General features: G+C 47.7%; 1 protein-coding gene across 2 annotated transcripts in view; it reads left to right on the top strand.

Moving 5' to 3' along the window:
- apooa (apolipoprotein O, a) overlaps positions 1-18,350 on the top strand; it is a 43,097-nt gene that overhangs the window by 430 nt on the left and 24,317 nt on the right. The window contains exon 2 of one of the 2 annotated variants that reach the window (XM_072584657.1): positions 5,482-5,606. In XM_072584657.1, the coding sequence (XP_072440758.1) occupies positions 5,601-5,606 (6 nt within the window). In that variant the 5' untranslated portion in view covers positions 5,482-5,600. Of the gene's footprint in view, positions 1-5,481; positions 5,607-9,907; positions 10,020-18,350 lie in introns of those variants that run through there. The other variant, XM_072584658.1, reaches the window with a different exon arrangement.

The following is an 18,350-nucleotide window of genomic DNA, read 5'->3' as shown; positions in this document are numbered from 1 at the left end:
GGGGGAGAGAGACCCGGGGGTGGGGGGGGAGAGAGACCCGGGGGTGGGGGGGGGGAGAGAGACCCGGGGGTGGGGGGAGAGCAGGAAAGCGGAGTCCCGGGAGAGGACAGCACAGAGTCGGCACCACTCCCTGTCCCTCCTCCCTCCTCCCTCCCTCCCTCTCTCTCTCTCTCTAACACTTGCACCATCCCTCCCTCCCTCAGCTCACAGCTAATTCTCTAATCCTGTCAGGATCTGCAAACAGACAGCGTCCGGAAGGATTACACCAACTCACAGCCTACTCCAGTACAGCCACCTCTCTGCAAATAATTCACCTCCAAAAGGGGGCTGCTCTGTCCCCCTCACCAGAGAGAGACACCAGCTCCTCACCCCCTCACCGGGGAGAGACACCAGCTCCTCACCCCCTCACCAGAGAGAGACACCAGCTCCTCACCCCCTCACCGGGGAGAGACACCAGCTCCTCACCCCCTCACCGGGGAGAGACACCAGCTCCTCACCGTCTCACTGGGGAGAGACACCAGCTCCTCACCCCCTCACCGGGGAGATTAGATTACTTACAGTGTGGAAACAGGCCCCTCGGCCCACCAAGTCCACACCGACCCACAACACCCAGACCCCATTCCCCTACGTTTACCCCTTACCTAACACTACGGGCAATTTAGCACAGCCAATTCACCTAACCTGCACATTTTTGGACTGTGGGAGGAAACCAGAGCACCCGGAGGAAACCCACAGTCTCTGGCGCTATGAGGCAGCAGTGCTAACCACTGTGCCACCGTGCCGCCCACGGGGACTGCTCTGTCCCCCTCACCAGGGAGAACCACCATCTCATCACCTCTGCTCATCACTTCCCTCCCCATTCCATGATCTTCACTCTCTCTTCACCTCCCACATCTCTCCTTCACCTCCCACATCTCTCCTTCACCTCCCAGTCTCTCCTTCACCTCCCACTCTCTCTTCACCTCCCACATCTCTCCTTCACCTCCCAGTCTCTCCTTCACCTCCCACATCTCTCCTTCACCTCCCAGTCTCTCCTTCACCTCCCACATCTCTCCTTCACCTCCCAGTCTCTCCTTCACCTCCCACTCTCTCTTCACCTCCCACATCTCTCCTTCACCTCCCAGTCTCTCCTTCACCTCCCACATCTCTCCTTCACCTCCCACATCTCTCCTTCACCTCCCAGTCTCTCCTTCACCTCCAGTCTCTCCTTCACCTCCCACATCTCTCCTTCACCTCCCAGTCTCTCCTTCACCTCCCACATCTCTCCTTCACCTCCCAGTCTCTCCTTCACCTCCCACATCTCTCCTTCACCTCCCAGTCTCTCCTTCACCTCCCACATCTCTCCTTCACCTCCCAGTCTCTCCTTCACCTCCCACATCTCTCCTTCACCTCCCAGTCTCTCCTTCACCTCCCACATCTCTCCTTCACCTCCCAGTCTCTCCTTCACCTCCCACATCTCTCCTTCACCTCCCACATCTCTCCTTCACCTCCCAGTCTCTCCTTCACCTCCCAGTCTCTCCTTCACCTCCCACATCTCTCCTTCACCTCCCAGTCTCTCCTTCACCTCCCACATCTCTCCTTCACCTCCCACTCTCTCTTCACCTCCCACATCTCTCCTTCACCTCCCAGTCTCTCCTTCACCTCCCACATCTCTCCTTCACCTCCCACTCTCTCTTCACCTCCCACATCTCTCCTTCACCTCCCAGTCTCTCCTTCACCTCCCACATCTCTCCTTCACCTCCCACTCTCTCTTCACCTCCCGCATCTCTCCTTCACCTCCCAGTCTCTCCTTCACCTCCCACATCTCTCCTTCACCCCACTGGTCTCTCTCTCTCTCTTCGCCTCCCAGTCTTTCTCACCATCCACCTCCCCCCCCCCCCCAAACAACAGCAGTCTCTCTTCACCTCCCCATCTCTTTTTCACCCCCATCTCTCTCTCTCTTCCCCTCACTGTCTCTCTCCTCACATCTCCATCTCTCCACCACACCACCTCTCTTTACCTCACCATCTCTCTTTCATCTCCCCACCTCCCCTTCACCCATCCCCCGTCTTGCTCTTCACCTCCCTGTCTCTCTCTCTCTCTCTCCTCACCTCCCCATCTCTCTTCACCTCCCTGACTCTTATCACTTCCCCACCTCTCCTTCACATCCCCATCCCAACTTCACCTCCCTGTCTCTCTCTCTCTCTCTCTCCTCACCCCCCATATCTCTCCTTCACCTCCCGATCTCCCTGTTCTCCCCCGAATATAACTCTTGCTCTGTATCTTAGCCCCTCCCATTTATTTGCCAGTTTTTCTCTCTCTGCGCACGGCCTGCCAGACCTGCTGCATGTTTGTTTTAAGATTCCCCAGCACCCGATAGGATTTTCCTATATTAGGCCAGCATCTGCCGAGATCAACCCGGTCAGGTTGCTGCCTGGCACAATGGCCTCAAGGCGGTTGAGTTTGAGGTAGTGCAATCAGCACAGTTTGCAATGATTGTTGAGCCCACACCCTGCGGCTGTTCACACAGGAACATACACAGTCTGGCACTGCCACTTCATTGGGACTGTTGTGAACAGGGGTAGCCCTGTTTAAATAACCACAAGGCAGGGAGGAATCGGGATATTGAGCATTAGCTCGATACTCCAGCTACTAGAGGATGGGTCACTGGATAAAATCCAGCAGATCGTCCAGTCACCCCTCATTGTACACGGAATATTAGCGGAGACACCTCCAAAAAAATATAATCAATCAAAGTGCAACCAAGACCCATTAATATCTTTCACCAAGGAAGCCACCTCTCCAAAATGTGTGAGACTTTGATTAGATTAGATTACTTACAGTGTGGAAACAGGCCCTTCGGCCCAACAAGTCCACACCGCCCCGCCGAAGCGTAACCCACCCATACCCCTCCATCTACATTTACATTTACCCCTTACCTAACACTATGGGCAATTTAGCATGGCCAATTCACCTGACCTGCACATCTTTGGACTGTGGGAGGAAACCGGAGCACCCGGAGGAAACCCACGCAGACACGGGGAGAACGTGCAAATTCCACACAGTCAGTCGCCTGAGGCGGGAATTGAACCCGGGTCTCAGGCACTGTGAGGCAGCAGTGCTAACCACTGTGCCACCGTGCCGCCCACGGTGCAGAGATTGTGCATGTCTCATTCTCTGGCGCAGGGCCCTCAAAGGGTCATTTTGTTTTTATTAATGTGGCCTGGCTGGATCGGATACTAATTGGCCAGAGGGCAGTTACAAGTCAACCACAGTGGGTCTGGTGTCACATGTGGACCAGACCAAGGTAAGGATGGCAAATTTCCTTCCCTAAATCTGATGGGTTTTTCCTGGAAGTTTCATGGTTATCATTAGACCAGATTTTATATTGAATTGATTAGATTACAGTGTGGAAACAGGCCCTTCGGCCCAACAAGTCCACACCGACCCGACACCCACCCATACCCCTACATTTGCATTTACCCCTTACCTAACATTACAGGCAATTTACCAAACCTGCACATCTTTGGACTGTGGGAGGAAACCCGAGCACCCGAAGGAAACCCACGCAGACACGAGGAGAATGTGCAAACTCCACACAGTCAGTCGCCTGAGGCGGGAATTGAACCCAGGTCTCTGGTGCTGTGAGGCAGCAGTGCTAACCACTGTGCCACCGTGCCGCCCACACCACATCATATCCCACCATCTGCCATTTGGATTTGAATGAAGGTCCCTGGGACATTACCTGAGCCTCTGGATGAATAGTCCAGCAATAATACCATGAAGTCATTGTCTCCCCATGAACAGGCACCATATCAAAGAGATCTCCAGGTGTCCAGCTGCAACTATGACATTATTGTAGGACAAAGAGCTGAATATATCGAAGAATTTCCACAGTCAGCGAACCAGGAAGTGGGAAGCAGGAGTCAATTCTTATAAATGTTGCAAAAGTAAAAATTGGGATGTGCCCATTAGACGTTCAAATATCATAAATCAATGTTGTGTCAGGAGCAGTGATGTAGCACAGAGATCAGTGCTGGGTCCCTTAGTGTTTGTGATATTCATAAATGATGGGGAATAGAATGCAGAAGGAGTGATAAATAATTTGTGGATGACACTAAGATTAGCTGGGTAGTTGAGAGCGAGGAGGAAGGTGTTAGGTTACTTGAGGATATAAACGGATTGGTCAGATAAGCAGATTAGTGACAGATGGAATTTAACCTGAGAAGTGGGAGGAAAGACACTTTGGAAGATGGAAAAAGACAAGGGAGTAATCAATGAATGGCAAGACATTAGGGAGCTCAGAGGATTTGATTTTTGACTTTGATTTATTATTGTCACAAGTACGAGGTAGAGTGAAAAGTTTTGTGAGGAGGGAAACCTCGCAACCTTTGAACAAGTACTTGGATGAGCACTTGAAATGTCATAACCTTCAAGTCTGTGGGTCAAATGGTTCAGGGGTTGGCACTGCTGCCTCACAGCATCAGGGTCGATTCCAGCCTCAGGTAACTGTCTGTGTGGAGTTTGCACATTCTCCCCGTGTCTGCGTGGGTTTCCTCCAGGTGCTCTGGTTTCCTCCCACAGTCCAAAGATGTGCAGGTCAGGTGAATTGGAGGTGCTAAATTGCCCTTAGTGTTAGGTGCATTAGTCAGAGGGAGATGGCTCTAGGTGGGTTACTCTTTGGAGACTCCGTGTGGACTGGTTGGACTGAAGGGCCTGTTTCCACACTGTAGGGAATCTCATCTAAATGTGGGAAAATTGAACTGGGGTAGGTACTGGTATGTTTTTGGCGACACATGGATGAAGCTACCCCACCATCCCGTGGGCTGAATCCTTTAACGCCCCTTCCCACTCCCCCAAGGACATGCAGGTCCTGGGCCTCCTCGATCACCAAACCCTTACCCCCGATGCCTGGAGGACGAACACCGCCACTTCCGTCTTGGGACCCTCCAACCACACGGGATCAATGTGGATTTCATCAATTTCCTCATTTCCTTCCCTCCACCTTATCCCAGATCCAACCTTCCAACTCGGCACAATCCTCTTCCTACCTGTCCAGCTTCCCTTCCCATCTATCCGCTTCACCCTCCTCTCTGCCCTATCACCTTCACTCCCACCTTCCTATCTACCTATTGCACCCTCAGCTAACTTCCCCCAGCCCCACCCCGCCTCCCATTTATCTCTCAGCCCCCTTAGCCCACAAGCCTCATTCCTGATGAAGGGCTGATGCCCAAAATGTCGATTCTCCTGCTCCTCAGATGCTGCCTGTCTGGCTGTGTGTTTCCAGCACCACACTCTCAACTCTGATCTTCAGCAATTGCGGTCCACACTTTCTCTTTATATATTTTTGGCAGGACAAGCTTGATGGGCCAAAGAGCCTCTTTTGTACTGTATGACCCCATGATTATGATCATCTTAAAAATTATCTGCTTGTTAGTACAGAATCTCAAGTATTGCAGAAAAGAAATACGTTACTGAAACCATGCCTCTTGCATTCAACAGGACACATACAAGAAGGCAAAATTTCAAACAACCCAGCTAACACACATTGCCATGAAGAAAGTAGCAGGAAACTCGAGATTCCCATATTTCTTTTGTTCACAGAGAACGGATCTTTGCATATGAAAGTAAGTTGAAGTGAATCATGTTCCAACTTTGCCTAATTATCTTAAATCGACTGTTATTGTAGCTTTTGGTACACCATCTATGACTATCAAGTCAGGAGCCAGATTGAATACTCACCAGTCCCAACTTTGTGCTGTTTTTTATTATGCTGGAATAACTGACAGTACAGACATATAAAATTATTTTTCTTGAGCTGGAGAGGATCTTTAGTTGGAATATCACCTCAGTACCCTGGGTAGAACAATCGCAAATGAAACCTGAAGAGTGTGAGGTGAATGCATAATATGAAGACGAACAAGGCAAGGGAGTACATATGGATGATAGGACCCTGGCAAGTACAGAGGATCAGAGTGACCTAAGCAGGCATCTGGGATACTTACCTTTAATACTTAGGGCATTAAATACCAGAGCAAAGAGATTATGATAGAACTGTATGTACCATTATAATTTGGCTAGAGCAGAAATACAGTGTGTCATTCTGGTCCCTGCGGCACGGTGGCTCCCTCAGTTGTTCGCACTGTTGCCTCACAGCACCAGAGACCTGGTTCAATTCCCGCCTCAGGCGACTGTCTGTGTGGAGTTTGCACATTCTCCCCGTGTCTGCGAGGGTTTCCTCCGGGTGCTCCGGTTTCCTCCCACAGTCCAAAAATGTGCAGGTTAGGTAAATTGGTCATGCTAAATTGCCCGTAGTGTTAGGTGAAGGGGTAAATGTAGGGGAATGGGTCTGGGTGGGTTGCGCTGCGGAGGGTCGGTGTGGACTTGTTGGGCTGAAGGGCCTGTTTCCACACTGTAAGTAATGTAATCCAATAGGAAGGATGTGATTGCAGTGGAGAGGGTGCAGAGGGGATTCACCAGGGTGTTGCATGGCTGGACTGACTGAGCAATATAGAGAGATTAGACAGACTAGGTTTGTTTTCCTTTGAGTACAGAAGGCCATGAGGGATCTGATTGAGATGTCCGAAGTTCGAAACTGCATAGACAGGCTAGATAGGGAGAAACTTCTCCCCTCAGTCTAGGGGTTAATAACCAGGGGAACATGGTTAAGGTAAGGAATAGGAGGTTTACAGAGGAATTGAAGAAACATTTTTCTTCAGAGGGTGGTGTGTATCTGGAACTCATTGCCTGAAAGGGTGATGGAGGCAGGAACCCTCAAGACATTTAAAAATATTTAGATGAGTGCTTGAAACACAATAGCATTCAAGGCTTTGGGCCAAATGCTGGAAACTGAGGTTAGAATAGATGGATACTTGATGACCAGTTTGGCCATGATGGGCCAAAGGGCCTCTTTATGTGCTGTAAAATTCTATGACATTCCCTTATCCTTGCAAATAATCCACACTTCCTCTCTCCCTGAATCGATCATCCCACATTAGATTACATTCTCTCTATACCCTACTCTGTCTATGCCATACTCCCTTATTCCACCCCTCCCCCAATGTCTCTGTTCCTCACTCTCTCAATCCCACATTCTCTTTATATCAGTCTTTCTATCCTCACTCACTCTGCTGCTCTCCGTTTCCCTCCTTCACTAATTCTCTCCTTCATCCACTCCCTCTGCTTCTCTGCCTCATTTGCTCCCTTTACTCATTCCCCTCTCCCTCACAAACCTCCCGCCCTCCCTCACTATGCGTCTCTCCCTCACACTCTGTCCCTCACTCTCACCTGATCCTTCGCTCCCTGACTCTCGCTCTTTCCATATTCCTTTCTCCCTTATTCAATTTGTCCCTCTCTCTCTCCCTCAGTCACTCTTCCCCTCACTCAATCAGCCCCCCTCAGTCTATCACTCTCTCCCTTATTCTCTATCTCTCTCTCTCTCTCTCCCTCTCACATTTCTTTTAATCAGAGGTGAGGATGCCTCTGGATAGTCTCTGCCACTCTCTAATTACCCAGAGGACAGTCGAGAGTCAACCATATTGCTGTAGGCTTTAAATCACATATAGACCAAACCTAACCAGACCTCACTGTCTCCCCCCTCACTGTCTCTCCCCCCCCCACTGTCTCTCCCCCCCCCACTGTCTCTCCCCCCCCACTGTCTCTCCCCCCCCCCACTGTCTCTCCCCCCCACTGTCTCTCCCCCCCCCACTGTCTCTCCCCCCCCACTGTCTCTCCCCCCCTCACTGTCTCTCCCCCCCTCACTGTCTCTCCCCCCCCACTGTCTCTCCCCCCTCACTGTCTCTCCCCCCTCACTGTCTCTCCCCCCTCACTGTCTCCCCCCCTCACTGTCTCTCCCCCCCCACTGTCTCTCCCCCCCACTGTCTCTCCCCCCCTCACTGTCTCTCCCCCCTCACTGTCTCTCCCCCCTCACTGTCTCTCCCCCCCCCACTGTCTCCCCCCCCACTGTCTCTCCCCCCCTCACTGTCTCTCCCCCCCACTGTCTCCCCCCCACTGTCTCCCCCCCACTGTCTCCCCCCCCTCATTGTCTCCCCCCTCACTGTCTTCCCCCTCAGTGTCTCCCTCCCAGTGTCTCCCCCCCTCACTGTCTCCCCCCTCAGTGTCTCCCCCCCTCAGTGTCTCCCCCCTCACTGTCTCCCCCCCTCAGTGTCTCCCTCCCAGTGTCTCCCCCCCTCACTGTCTCCCCCCCCTCAGTGTCTCCCTCCCGGTGTCTCCCCCCCCCAGTGTCTCTCCCCCCCCAGTGTCTCTCCCCCCCCACTGTCTCCCCCCTCACTGTCTTCCCCCCTCAGTATCTCCCCCCTCAGTGTCTCCCCCCGCCTTGTCTCCCCCCTCAGTGTCTCCCTCCCTCACTGACTCCCCCCTCAGTGTCTCCCCCCCTCAGTGTCTCCCCCCCCCACTGTCTCCCCCCTCACTGTCTCCCCCCTCAGTGTCTCCCTCCCTCACTGTCTCCCCCCCCCTCCACTGTCTCCCCCCCTCAGTGTCTCCCTCCCAGTGTCTCCCCCCTCACTGTCTCCCCCCCCTCAGTGTCTCCCTCCCAGTGTCTCCCCCCCCACTGTCTTACCCCCTCAGTGTCTCTCCCCCCCTCAGTGTATCCCCCCCCACTGTCTCCCCCCCTCACTGTCTCCCCCCCCCACTGTCTCCCCCCTCACCACTGTCTCCCCCCTCACCACTGTCTCCCCCCTCACTGTCTCCCCCCCTCAGTGTCTCCCTCCCTCAGTGTCTCCCCCCCCCACTGTCTCCCCCCCCACTGTCTCCCCCCCCTCAGTGTCTCCCCCCTCAGTGTCTCCCTCCCTCAGTCTCCCCCCCTCAGTGTCTCCCTCCCTCAGTGTCTCCCCCCCCTCAGTGTCTCCCCCCCTCAGTGTCTCCCTCCCTCAGTGTCTCCCTCCCTCACTGTCTCCCCCCTCAGTGTCTCCCTCCCTCAGTGTCTCCCCCCCCACTGTCTCCCCCCCTCACTGTCTCCCCCCCTCACTGTCTCTCCCCCCCCGGTGTCTCCCCCCCTCACTGTCTCTCCCCCCCCGGTGTCTCCCCCCCTCACTGTCTCTCCCCCCCCGGTGTCTCTCCTCCCCCCCCCGGTGTCTCTCCTCCCCCCCCCCCCCGGTGTCTCCTCCCCCCCCCCCCCGGTGTCTCCTCCCCCCCCCCCCCCCCGGTGTCTCCCCCCCCCCCCGGTGTCTCCCCCCCCCCCGGTGTCTCCCCCCCCCGGTGTCTCTCCCCCCCCGGTGTCTCTCCTCCCCCCCCCCCCCCCGGTGTCTCCTCCCCCCCCCCCCCCCCGGTGTCTCCCCCCCCCCCCCGGTGTCTCCCCCCCCCCGGTGTCTCTCCCCCCCCCCGGTGTCTCTCCCCCCCCCCGGTGTCTCTCCCCCCCCCGGTGTCTCTCCCCCCCCGGTGTCTCTCCTCCCCCCCCCCCCCCGGTGTCTCCTCCCCCCCCCCCCCCCCGGTGTCTCTCCCCCCCCCCCGGTGTCTCTCCCCCCCCCCGGTGTCTCTCCTCCCCCTCCCCCGGTGTCTCCACCCCCCGGTGTCTCTCCCCCCCCCCGGTGTCTCTCCTCCCCCCCGGTGTCTCTCCTCCCCCCCCGGTGTCTCTCCTCCCCCCCCGGTGTCTCTCCCCCCCCCCCGGTGTCTCTCCCGGTGTCTCTCCCCCCCCCGGTGTCTCCTCCCCCCGGTGTCTCTCCCGACCCCCCCCGGTGTCTCTCCCCCCCGGTGTCTCTCCCCACCCCCGGTGTCTCTCCCCCCCCCCCGGTGTCTCTCTCCCCCCCGGTGTCTCCTCCCCGTGTCTCTCCCCCCCCCCGGTGTCTCTCCCCCCCCCGGTGCTCTCTTCCCCCCCGGTGTCTCTCTCCCCCCCCCCGGTGTCTCTCCTCCCCCCCCCCCGGTGTCTCTCCCCCCCCTGTCCCAGCTCTCTCCCCTGGGCTGTGCTGTGGATATTTTGAGTTCCGCGTTTCCGGGTGTTTGTGTTGTGGGCGGACACCGTCGGTCACTCCCAGAATTCCCCGGTCCCCAGGTCACATTGTCCGAGCCCCGAGGATCACAACATGGTCAGAGCCTGTACATCACCGTGTGATAGTGTGTTAGTGTGATAGTGTGATAGTGTCAGTGTCAGTGTGATAGTGTGTTAGTGTTAGTGTGTTAGTGTTAGTGTGTTAGTGTTAGTGTCAGTGTGATAGTGTGTTAGTGTCAGTGTGATAGTGTGTTAGTGTTAGTGTCAGTGTGATAGTGTGATAGTGTTAGTGTCAGTGTGATAGTGTGTTAGTGTCAGTGTGATAGTGTGTTAGTGTTAGTGTGATAGTGTGATAGTGTTAGTGTCAGTGTGATAGTGTGATAGTGTTAGTGTCAGTGTGATAGTGTGTTAGTGTCAGTGTGATAGTGTGTTAGTGTTAGTGTGATAGTGTGATAGTGTTAGTGTCAGTGTGATAGTGTGATAGTGTTAGTGTCAGTGTGATAGTGTGTTAGTGTCAGTGTGATAGTGTGTTAGTGTTAGTGTGTTAGTGTTAGTGTGATAGTGTGATAGTGTTAGTGTCAGTGTGTTAGTGTTAGTGTGATAGTGTGATAGTGTTAGTGTCAGTGTGTTAGTGTTAGTGTGATAGTGTGTTAGTGTTAGTGTGATAGTGTGTTAGTGTTAGTGTCAGTGTGTTAGTGTGTTAGTGTCAGTGTGATAGTGTGTTAGTGTCAGTGTGATAGTGTGATAGTGTTAGTGTCAGTGTGTTAGTGTTAGTGTGATAGTGTGTTAGTGTCAGTGTGATAGTGTGATAGTGTTAGTGTCAGTGTGTTAGTGTGTTAGTGTCAGTGTGATAGTGTGTTAGTGTTAGTGTGTTAGTGTTAGTGTGATAGTGTGATAGTGTTAGTGTCAGTGTGTTAGTGTTAGTGTGATAGTGTGTTAGTGTTAGTGTGATAGTGTGTTAGTGTTAGTGTCAGTGTGATAGTGTTAGTGTGATAGTGTGTTAGTGTTAGTGTCAGTGTGATAGTGTGTTAGTGTTAGTGTGATAGTGTGTTAGTGTTAGTGTCAGTGTGATAGTGTTAGTGTGATAGTGTGTTAGTGTTAGTGTCAGTGTGATAGTGTGTTAGTGTTAGTGTCAGTGTGATAGTGTGTTAGTGTGATAGTGTGTTAGTGTTAGTGTCAGTGTGATAGTGTGTTAGTGTCAGTGTGTTAGTGTGATAGTGTGTTAGTGTTAGTGTCAGTGTGATAGTGTGTTAGTGTTAGTGTGATAGTGTGTTAGTGTTAGTGTGTTAGTGTTAGTGTCAGTGTGATAGTGTTAGTGTGATAGTGTGTTAGTGTTAGTGTCAGTGTGATAGTGTGTTAGTGTTAGTGTGTTAGTGTTAGTGTCAGTGTGATAGTGTGTTAGTGTCAGTGTGATAGTGTGTTAGTGTTAGTGTGTTAGTGTTAGTGTGATAGTGTGTTAGTGTTAGTGTCAGTGTGATAGTGTGTTAGTGTCAGTGTGATAGTGTGTTAGTGTTAGTGTGTTAGTGTTAGTGTCAGTGTGATAGTGTGTTAGTGTCAGTGTGATAGTGTGTTAGTGTTAGTGTGTTAGTGTTAGTGTCAGTGTGATAGTGTGTTAGTGTTAGTGTGTCAGTGTTAGTGTCAGTGTGATAGTGTGTTAGTGTTAGTGTGTCAGTGTGATAGTGTGTTAGTGTCAGTGTGATAGTGTGTTAGTGTTAGTGTGTTAGTGTTAGTGTCAGTGTGATAGTGTGTTAGTGTCAGTGTGATAGTGTGTCAGTGTGATAGTGTGTTAGTGTTAGTGTGTTAGTGTTAGTGTGTCAGTGTGATAGTGTGTTAGTGTGTTAGTGTGATAGTGTGTTAGTGTCAGTGTGATAGTGTGTTAGTGTCAGTGTGATAGTGTGTTAGTGTTAGTGTGTTAGTGTTAGTGTGATAGTGTGTTAGTGTTAGTGTCAGTGTGATAGTGTGTTAGTGTCAGTGTGATAGTGTGTTAGTGTTAGTGTCAGTGTGATAGTGTGTTAGTGTTAGTGTGTTAGTGTTAGTGTCAGTGTGATAGTGTGTTAGTGTCAGTGTGATAGTGTGTTAGTGTTAGTGTGTTAGTGTGATAGTGTGTTAGTGTTAGTGTGATAGTGTGTTAGTGTTAGTGTCAGTGTGATAGTGTGTTAGTGTTAGTGTGTTAGTGTTAGTGTCAGTGTGATAGTGTGTTAGTGTTAGTGTGTTAGTGTTAGTGTGTTAGTGTGTTTGTGTTAGTGTTAGTGTGATAGTGTGTTAGTGTTAGTGTCAGTGTGATAGTGTGTTAGTGTGTTAGTGTTAGTGTCAGTGTTATAGTGTGTTAGTGTTAGTGTGTTTGTGTTAGTGTTAGTGTGTTAGTGTTAGTGTCAGTGTGATAGTGTGTTAGTGTTAGTGTTAGTGTGTTAGTGTCAGTGTGATAGTGTGTTAGTGTTAGTGTGATAGTGTGTTAGTGTTAGTGTCAGTGTGATAGTGTGTTAGTGTCAGTGTGATAGTGTGTTAGTGTTAGTGTCAGTGTGATAGTGTGTTAGTGTTAGTGTGATAGTGTGTTAGTGTTAGTGTCAGTGTGATAGTGTGTTAGTGTTAGTGTGATAGTGTGTTAGTGTTAGTGTCAGTGTGATAGTGTATTAGTGTTAGTGTGTTAGTGTTAGTGTGTTAGTGTTAGTGTTAGTGTGTTAGTGTTAGTGTCAGTGTGATAGTGTGTTAGTGTTAGTGTGTTAGTGTTAGTGTTAGTGTGTTAGTGTGTTAGTGTTAGTGTTAGTGTGTTAGTGTGTTAGTGTTAGTGTCAGTGTGATAGTGTGTTAGTGTTAGTGTGATAGTGTGTTAGTGTTAGTGTGATAGTGTGTTAGTGTTAGTGTGTTAGTGTGATAGTGTGTTAGTGTTAGTGTCAGTGTGTTAGTGTTAGTGTGTTAGTGTGATAGTGTGTTAGTGTTAGTGTCAGTGTGATAGTGTGTTAGTGTTAGTGTGTTAGTGTTAGTGTCAGTGTGATAGTGTGTTAGTGTTAGTGTGTTAGTGTCAGTGTGATAGTGTGTTAGTGTTAGTGTGTTAGTGTTAGTGTCAGTGTGATAGTGTGTTAGTGTCAGTGTGATAGTGTGTTAGTGTTAGTGTGTTAGTGTTAGTGTGATAGTGTGTTAGTGTTAGTGTGATAGTGTGTTAGTGTCAGTGTGATAGTGTGTTAGTGTGATAGTGTGTTAGTGTTAGTGTCAGTGTGATAGTGTGTTAGTGTCAGTGTGATAGTGTGTTAGTGTTAGTGTGTTAGTGTTAGTGTCAGTGTGATAGTGTTAGTGTCAGTGTGATAGTGTGTTAGTGTTAGTGTGTTAGTGTCAGTGTGATAGTGTGTTAGTGTTAGTGTCAGTGTGATAGTGTGTTAGTGTTAGTGTGTTAGTGTGATAGTGTGTTAGTGTCAGTGTGATAGTGTGTTAGTGTGATAGTGTGTTAGTGTTAGTGTCAGTGTGATAGTGTGTTAGTGTCAGTGTGATAGTGTGTTAGTGTGTTAGTGTTAGTGTGTTAGTGTTAGTGTGTTAGTGTGTTAGTGTGATTTAGTGTTAGTGTCAGTGTGATAGTGTGTTAGTGTTAGTGTGATAGTGTGTTAGTGTTAGTGTCAGTGTGATAGTGTGTTAGTGTTAGTGTGTTAGTGTTAGTGTCAGTGTGATAGTGTGTTAGTGTTAGTGTGATAGTGTGTTAGTGTTAGTGTCAGTGTGATAGTGTGTTAGTGTTAGTGTGTTAGTGTTAGTGTGTTAGTGTGTTAGTGTTAGTGTGTCAGTGTGATAGTGTGTTAGTGTGTTAGTGTGATAGTGTGTTAGTGTCAGTGTGATAGTGTGTTAGTGTCAGTGTGATAGTGTGTTAGTGTTAGTGTATTAGTGTTAGTGTGATAGTGTGTTAGTGTTAGTGTCAGTGTGATAGTGTGTTAGTGTCAGTGTGATAGTGTGTTAGTGTTAGTGTCAGTGTGATAGTGTGTTAGTGTTAGTGTGTTAGTGTTAGTGTCAGTGTGATAGTGTGTTAGTGTCAGTGTGATAGTGTGTTAGTGTTAGTGTGTTAGTGTGATAGTGTGTTAGTGTGTTAGTGTTAGTGTCAGTGTGATAGTGTGTTAGTGTTAGTGTGATAGTGTGTTAGTGTTAGTGTCAGTGTGATAGTGTGTTAGTGTTAGTGTGATAGTGTGTTAGTGTTAGTGTCAGTGTGATAGTGTGTTAGTGTTAGTGTGTTAGTGTTAGTGTCAGTGTGTTAGTGTGTTAGTGTTAGTGTGTTAGTGTTAGTGTGTTAGTGTTAGTGTCAGTGTGATAGTGTGTTAGTGTCAGTGTGATAGTGTGTTAGTGTGTTAGTGTTAGTGTCAGTGTTATAGTGTGTTAGTGTTAGTGTTAGTGTGTTTGTGTTAGTGTTAGTGTGTTAGTGTTAGTGTCAGTGTGATAGTGTGTTAGTGTTAGTGTTAGTGTGTTAGTGTTAGTGTCAGTGTGATAGTGTGTTAGTGTTAGTGTGATAGTGTGTTAGTGTTAGTGTCAGTGTGATAGTGTGTTAGTGTCAGTGTGATAGTGTGTTAGTGTTAGTGTGATAGTGTGTTAGTGTCAGTGTGATAGTGTGTTAGTGTTAGTGTCAGTGTGATAGTGTGTTAGTGTTAGTGTGATAGTGTGTTAGTGTTAGTGTCAGTGTGATAGTGTGTTAGTGTTAGTGTGTTAGTGTTAGTGTGTTAGTGTTAGTGTTAGTGTCAGTGTGATAGTGTGTTAGTGTTAGTGTGTTAGTGTTAGTGTCAGTGTGATAGTGTGTTAGTGTTAGTGTGTTAGTGTTAGTGTGTTAGTGTTAGTGTCAGTGTGATAGTGTGTTAGTGTTAGTGTGTTAGTGTTAGTGTCAGTGTGATAGTGTGTTAGTGTTAGTGTTAGTGTGATAGTGTGTTAGTGTTAGTGTGATAGTGTGTTAGTGTTAGTGTGTTAGTGTGATAGTGTGTTAGTGTTAGTGTCAGTGTGTTAGTGTTAGTGTGTTAGTGTGTTAGTGTTAGTGTCAGTGTGATAGTGTGTTAGTGTTAGTGTCAGTGTGATAGTGTGTTAGTGTTAGTGTGTTAGTGTTAGTGTCAGTGTGATAGTGTGTTAGTGTTAGTGTGTTAGTGTCAGTGTGATAGTGTGTTAGTGTTAGTGTGTTAGTGTTAGTGTCAGTGTGATAGTGTGTTAGTGTCAGTGTGATAGTGTGTTAGTGTTAGTGTGTTAGTGTTAGTGTGATAGTGTGTTAGTGTTAGTGTGTTAGTGTGATAGTGTGTTAGTGTCAGTGTGATAGTGTGTTAGTGTGATAGTGTGTTAGTGTTAGTGTCAGTGTGATAGTGTGTTAGTGTCAGTGTGATAGTGTGTTAGTGTTAGTGTCAGTGTGATAGTGTGTTAGTGTTAGTGTGTTAGTGTCAGTGTGATAGTGTGTTAGTGTTAGTGTCAGTGTGATAGTGTGTTAGTGTCAGTGTGATAGTGTGTTAGTGTTAGTGTGTTAGTGTGTTAGTGTGTTAGTGTTAGTGTGTTAGTGTGATAGTGTGTTAGTGTTAGTGTGTTAGTGTGATAGTGTGTTAGTGTCAGTGTGATAGTGTGTTAGTGTGATAGTGTGTTAGTGTTAGTGTCAGTGTGATAGTGTGTTAGTGTCAGTGTGATAGTGTGTTAGTGTGTTAGTGTTAGTGTGTTAGTGTTAGTGTGTTAGTGTGTTAGTGTGATAGTGTGTTAGTGTTAGTGTCAGTGTGATAGTGTGTTAGTGTTAGTGTGTTAGTGTTAGTGTCAGTGTGATAGTGTGTTAGTGTTAGTGTGATAGTGTGTTAGTGTTAGTGTCAGTGTGATAGTGTGTTAGTGTTAGTGTGTTAGTGTTAGTGTGTTAGTGTGTTAGTGTTAGTGTCAGTGTGATAGTGTGTTAGTGTTAGTGTCAGTGTGATAGTGTGTTAGTGTTAGTGTGTTAGTGTTAGTGTCAGTGTGATAGTGTGTTAGTGTTAGTGTTAGTGTGTTTGTGTTAGTGTTAGTGTGTTAGTGTTAGTGTCAGTGTGATAGTGTGTTAGTGTTAGTGTTAGTGTGTTAGTGTTAGTGTCAGTGTGATAGTGTTTTAGTGTTAGTGTGATAGTGTGTTAGTGTTAGTGTCAGTGTGATAGTGTGTTAGTGTTAGTGTGTTAGTGTGTTAGTGTTAGTGTCAGTGTGATAGTGTGTTAGTGTTAGTGTGATAGTGTGTTAGTGTTAGTGTCAGTGTGATAGTGTGTTAGTGTCAGTGTGATAGTGTGTTAGTGTTAGTGTGATAGTATGTTAGTGTTAGTGTCAGTGTGATAGTGTGTTAGTGTTAGTGTCAGTGTGATAGTGTGTTAGTGTCAGTGTGATAGTGTGTTAGTGTTAGTGTGTTAGTGTCAGTGTGATAGTGTGTTAGTGTTAGTGATAGTGTGTTAGTGTTAGTGTGTTAGTGTTAGTGTCAGTGTGATAGTGTGTTAGTGTTAGTGTTAGTGTGTTAGTGTTAGTGTGTTAGTGTTAGTGTCAGTGTGATAGTGTTAGTGTCAGTGTGATAGTGTGTTAGTGTTAGTGTGTTAGTGTCAGTGTGATAGTGTGTTAGTGTTAGTGATAGTGTGTTAGTGTTAGTGTGTTAGTGTTAGTGTCAGTGTGTTAGTGTCAGTGTGTTAGTGTGTTAGTGTCAGTGTGATAGTGTGTTAGTGTTAGTGTCAGTGTGTTAGTGTTAGTGTCAGTGTGATAGTGTGTTAGTGTTAGTGTGTTAGTGTTAGTGTCAGTGTGATAGTGTGTTAGTGTTAGTGTGATAGTGTGTTAGTGTTAGTGTCAGTGTGTTAGTGCGTTAGTGTCAGTGTGATAGTGTGTTAGTGTTAGTGTCAGTGTGTTAGTGTTAGTGTCAGTGTGATAGTGTGTTAGTGTTAGTGTCAGTGTGTTAGTGTCAGTGTGATAGTGTGTCAGTGTGATAGTGTGTTAGTGTCAGTGTGATAGTTTGTTAGTGTTAGTGTGTTAGTGTTAGTGTGTCAGTGTCAGTGTGTTAGTGTGTCAGTGTCAGTGTGTTAGTGTGTCAGTGTTAGTGTGTTAGTGTGTCAGTGTGTCAGTGTCAGTGTGTTAGTGTGTTAGTGTGTCAGTGTTAGTGTGTTAGTGTGTTAGTGTTAGTGTGTTAGTGTTAGTGTCAGTGTGATAGTGTGTTAGTGTTAGTGTCAGTGTGTTAGTGTGATAGTGTGTTAGTGTCAGTGTGATAGTGTGTTAGTGTTAGTGTCAGTGTGATAGTGTGTTAGTGTTAGTGTGATAGTGTGTTAGTGTTAGTGTCAGTGTGATAGTGTGTTAGTGTCAGTGTGATAGTGTGTTAGTGTCAGTGTGATAGTGTGTTAGTGTTAGTGTCAGTGTGATAGTGTGTTAGTGTGTTAGTGTTAGTGTCAGTGTGATAGTGTGTTAGTGTCAGTGTGATAGTGTGTTAGTGTTAGTGTCAGTGTGATAGTGTGTTAGTGTCAGTGTGATAGTGTGTTAGTGTTAGTGTCAGTGTGATAGTGTGTTAGTGTTAGTGTGTTAGTGTTAGTGTTAGTGTGATAGTGTGTTAGTGTCAGTGTGATAGTGTGTTAGTGTTAGTGTGTTAGTGTTAGTGTCAGTGTGATAGTGTGTTAGTGTTAGTGTGATAGTGTGTTAGTGTTAGTGTCAGTGTGATAGTGTGTTAGTGTTAGTGTGTTAGTGTTAGTGTGTTAGTGTGTTAGTGTCAGTGTGATAGTGTGTTAGTGTTAGTGTCAGTGTGATAGTGTGTTAGTGTCAGTGTGATAGTGTGTTAGTGTTAGTGTGTTAGTGTTAGTGTCAGTGTGATAGTGTGTTAGTGTTAGTGTTAGTGTGTTTGTGTTAGTGTTAGTGTGTTTGTGTTAGTGTTAGTGTGTTAGTGTTAGTGTCAGTGTGATAGTGTGTTAGTGTTAGTGTGTTAGTGTTAGTGTCAGTGTGATAGTGTTTTAGTGTTAGTGTGATAGTGTGTTAGTGTTAGTGTCAGTGTGATAGTGTGTTAGTGTTAGTGTGTTAGTGTGTTAGTGTTAGTGTCAGTGTGATAGTGTGTTAGTGTTAGTGTGATAGTGTGTTAGTGTTAGTGTCAGTGTGATAGTGTGTTAGTGTCAGTGTGATAGTGTGTTAGTGTTAGTGTGATAGTGTGTTAGTGTTAGTGTCAGTGTGATAGTGTGTTAGTGTTAGTGTCAGTGTGATAGTGTGTTAGTGTCAGTGTGATAGTGTGTTAGTGTTAGTGTGTTAGTGTCAGTGTGATAGTGTGTTAGTGTTAGTGATAGTGTGTTAGTGTTAGTGTGTTAGTGTTAGTGTCAGTGTGATAGTGTGTTAGTGTTAGTGTTAGTGTGTTAGTGTTAGTGTGTTAGTGTTAGTGTCAGTGTGATAGTGTGTTAGTGTTAGTGTGATAGTGTGTTAGTGTTAGTGTCAGTGTGATAGTGTGTTAGTGTTAGTGTGTTAGTGTTAGTGTCAGTGTGATAGTG

The sequence above is a fragment of the Chiloscyllium punctatum genome, chromosome 15 (assembly GCF_047496795.1).
Source record: "Chiloscyllium punctatum isolate Juve2018m chromosome 15, sChiPun1.3, whole genome shotgun sequence".
NCBI lineage: Eukaryota > Metazoa > Chordata > Chondrichthyes > Orectolobiformes > Hemiscylliidae > Chiloscyllium > Chiloscyllium punctatum.
Note: the sequence above shows the minus strand (reverse complement) of the source record. Positions and strands in the feature narration are given on the sequence as shown.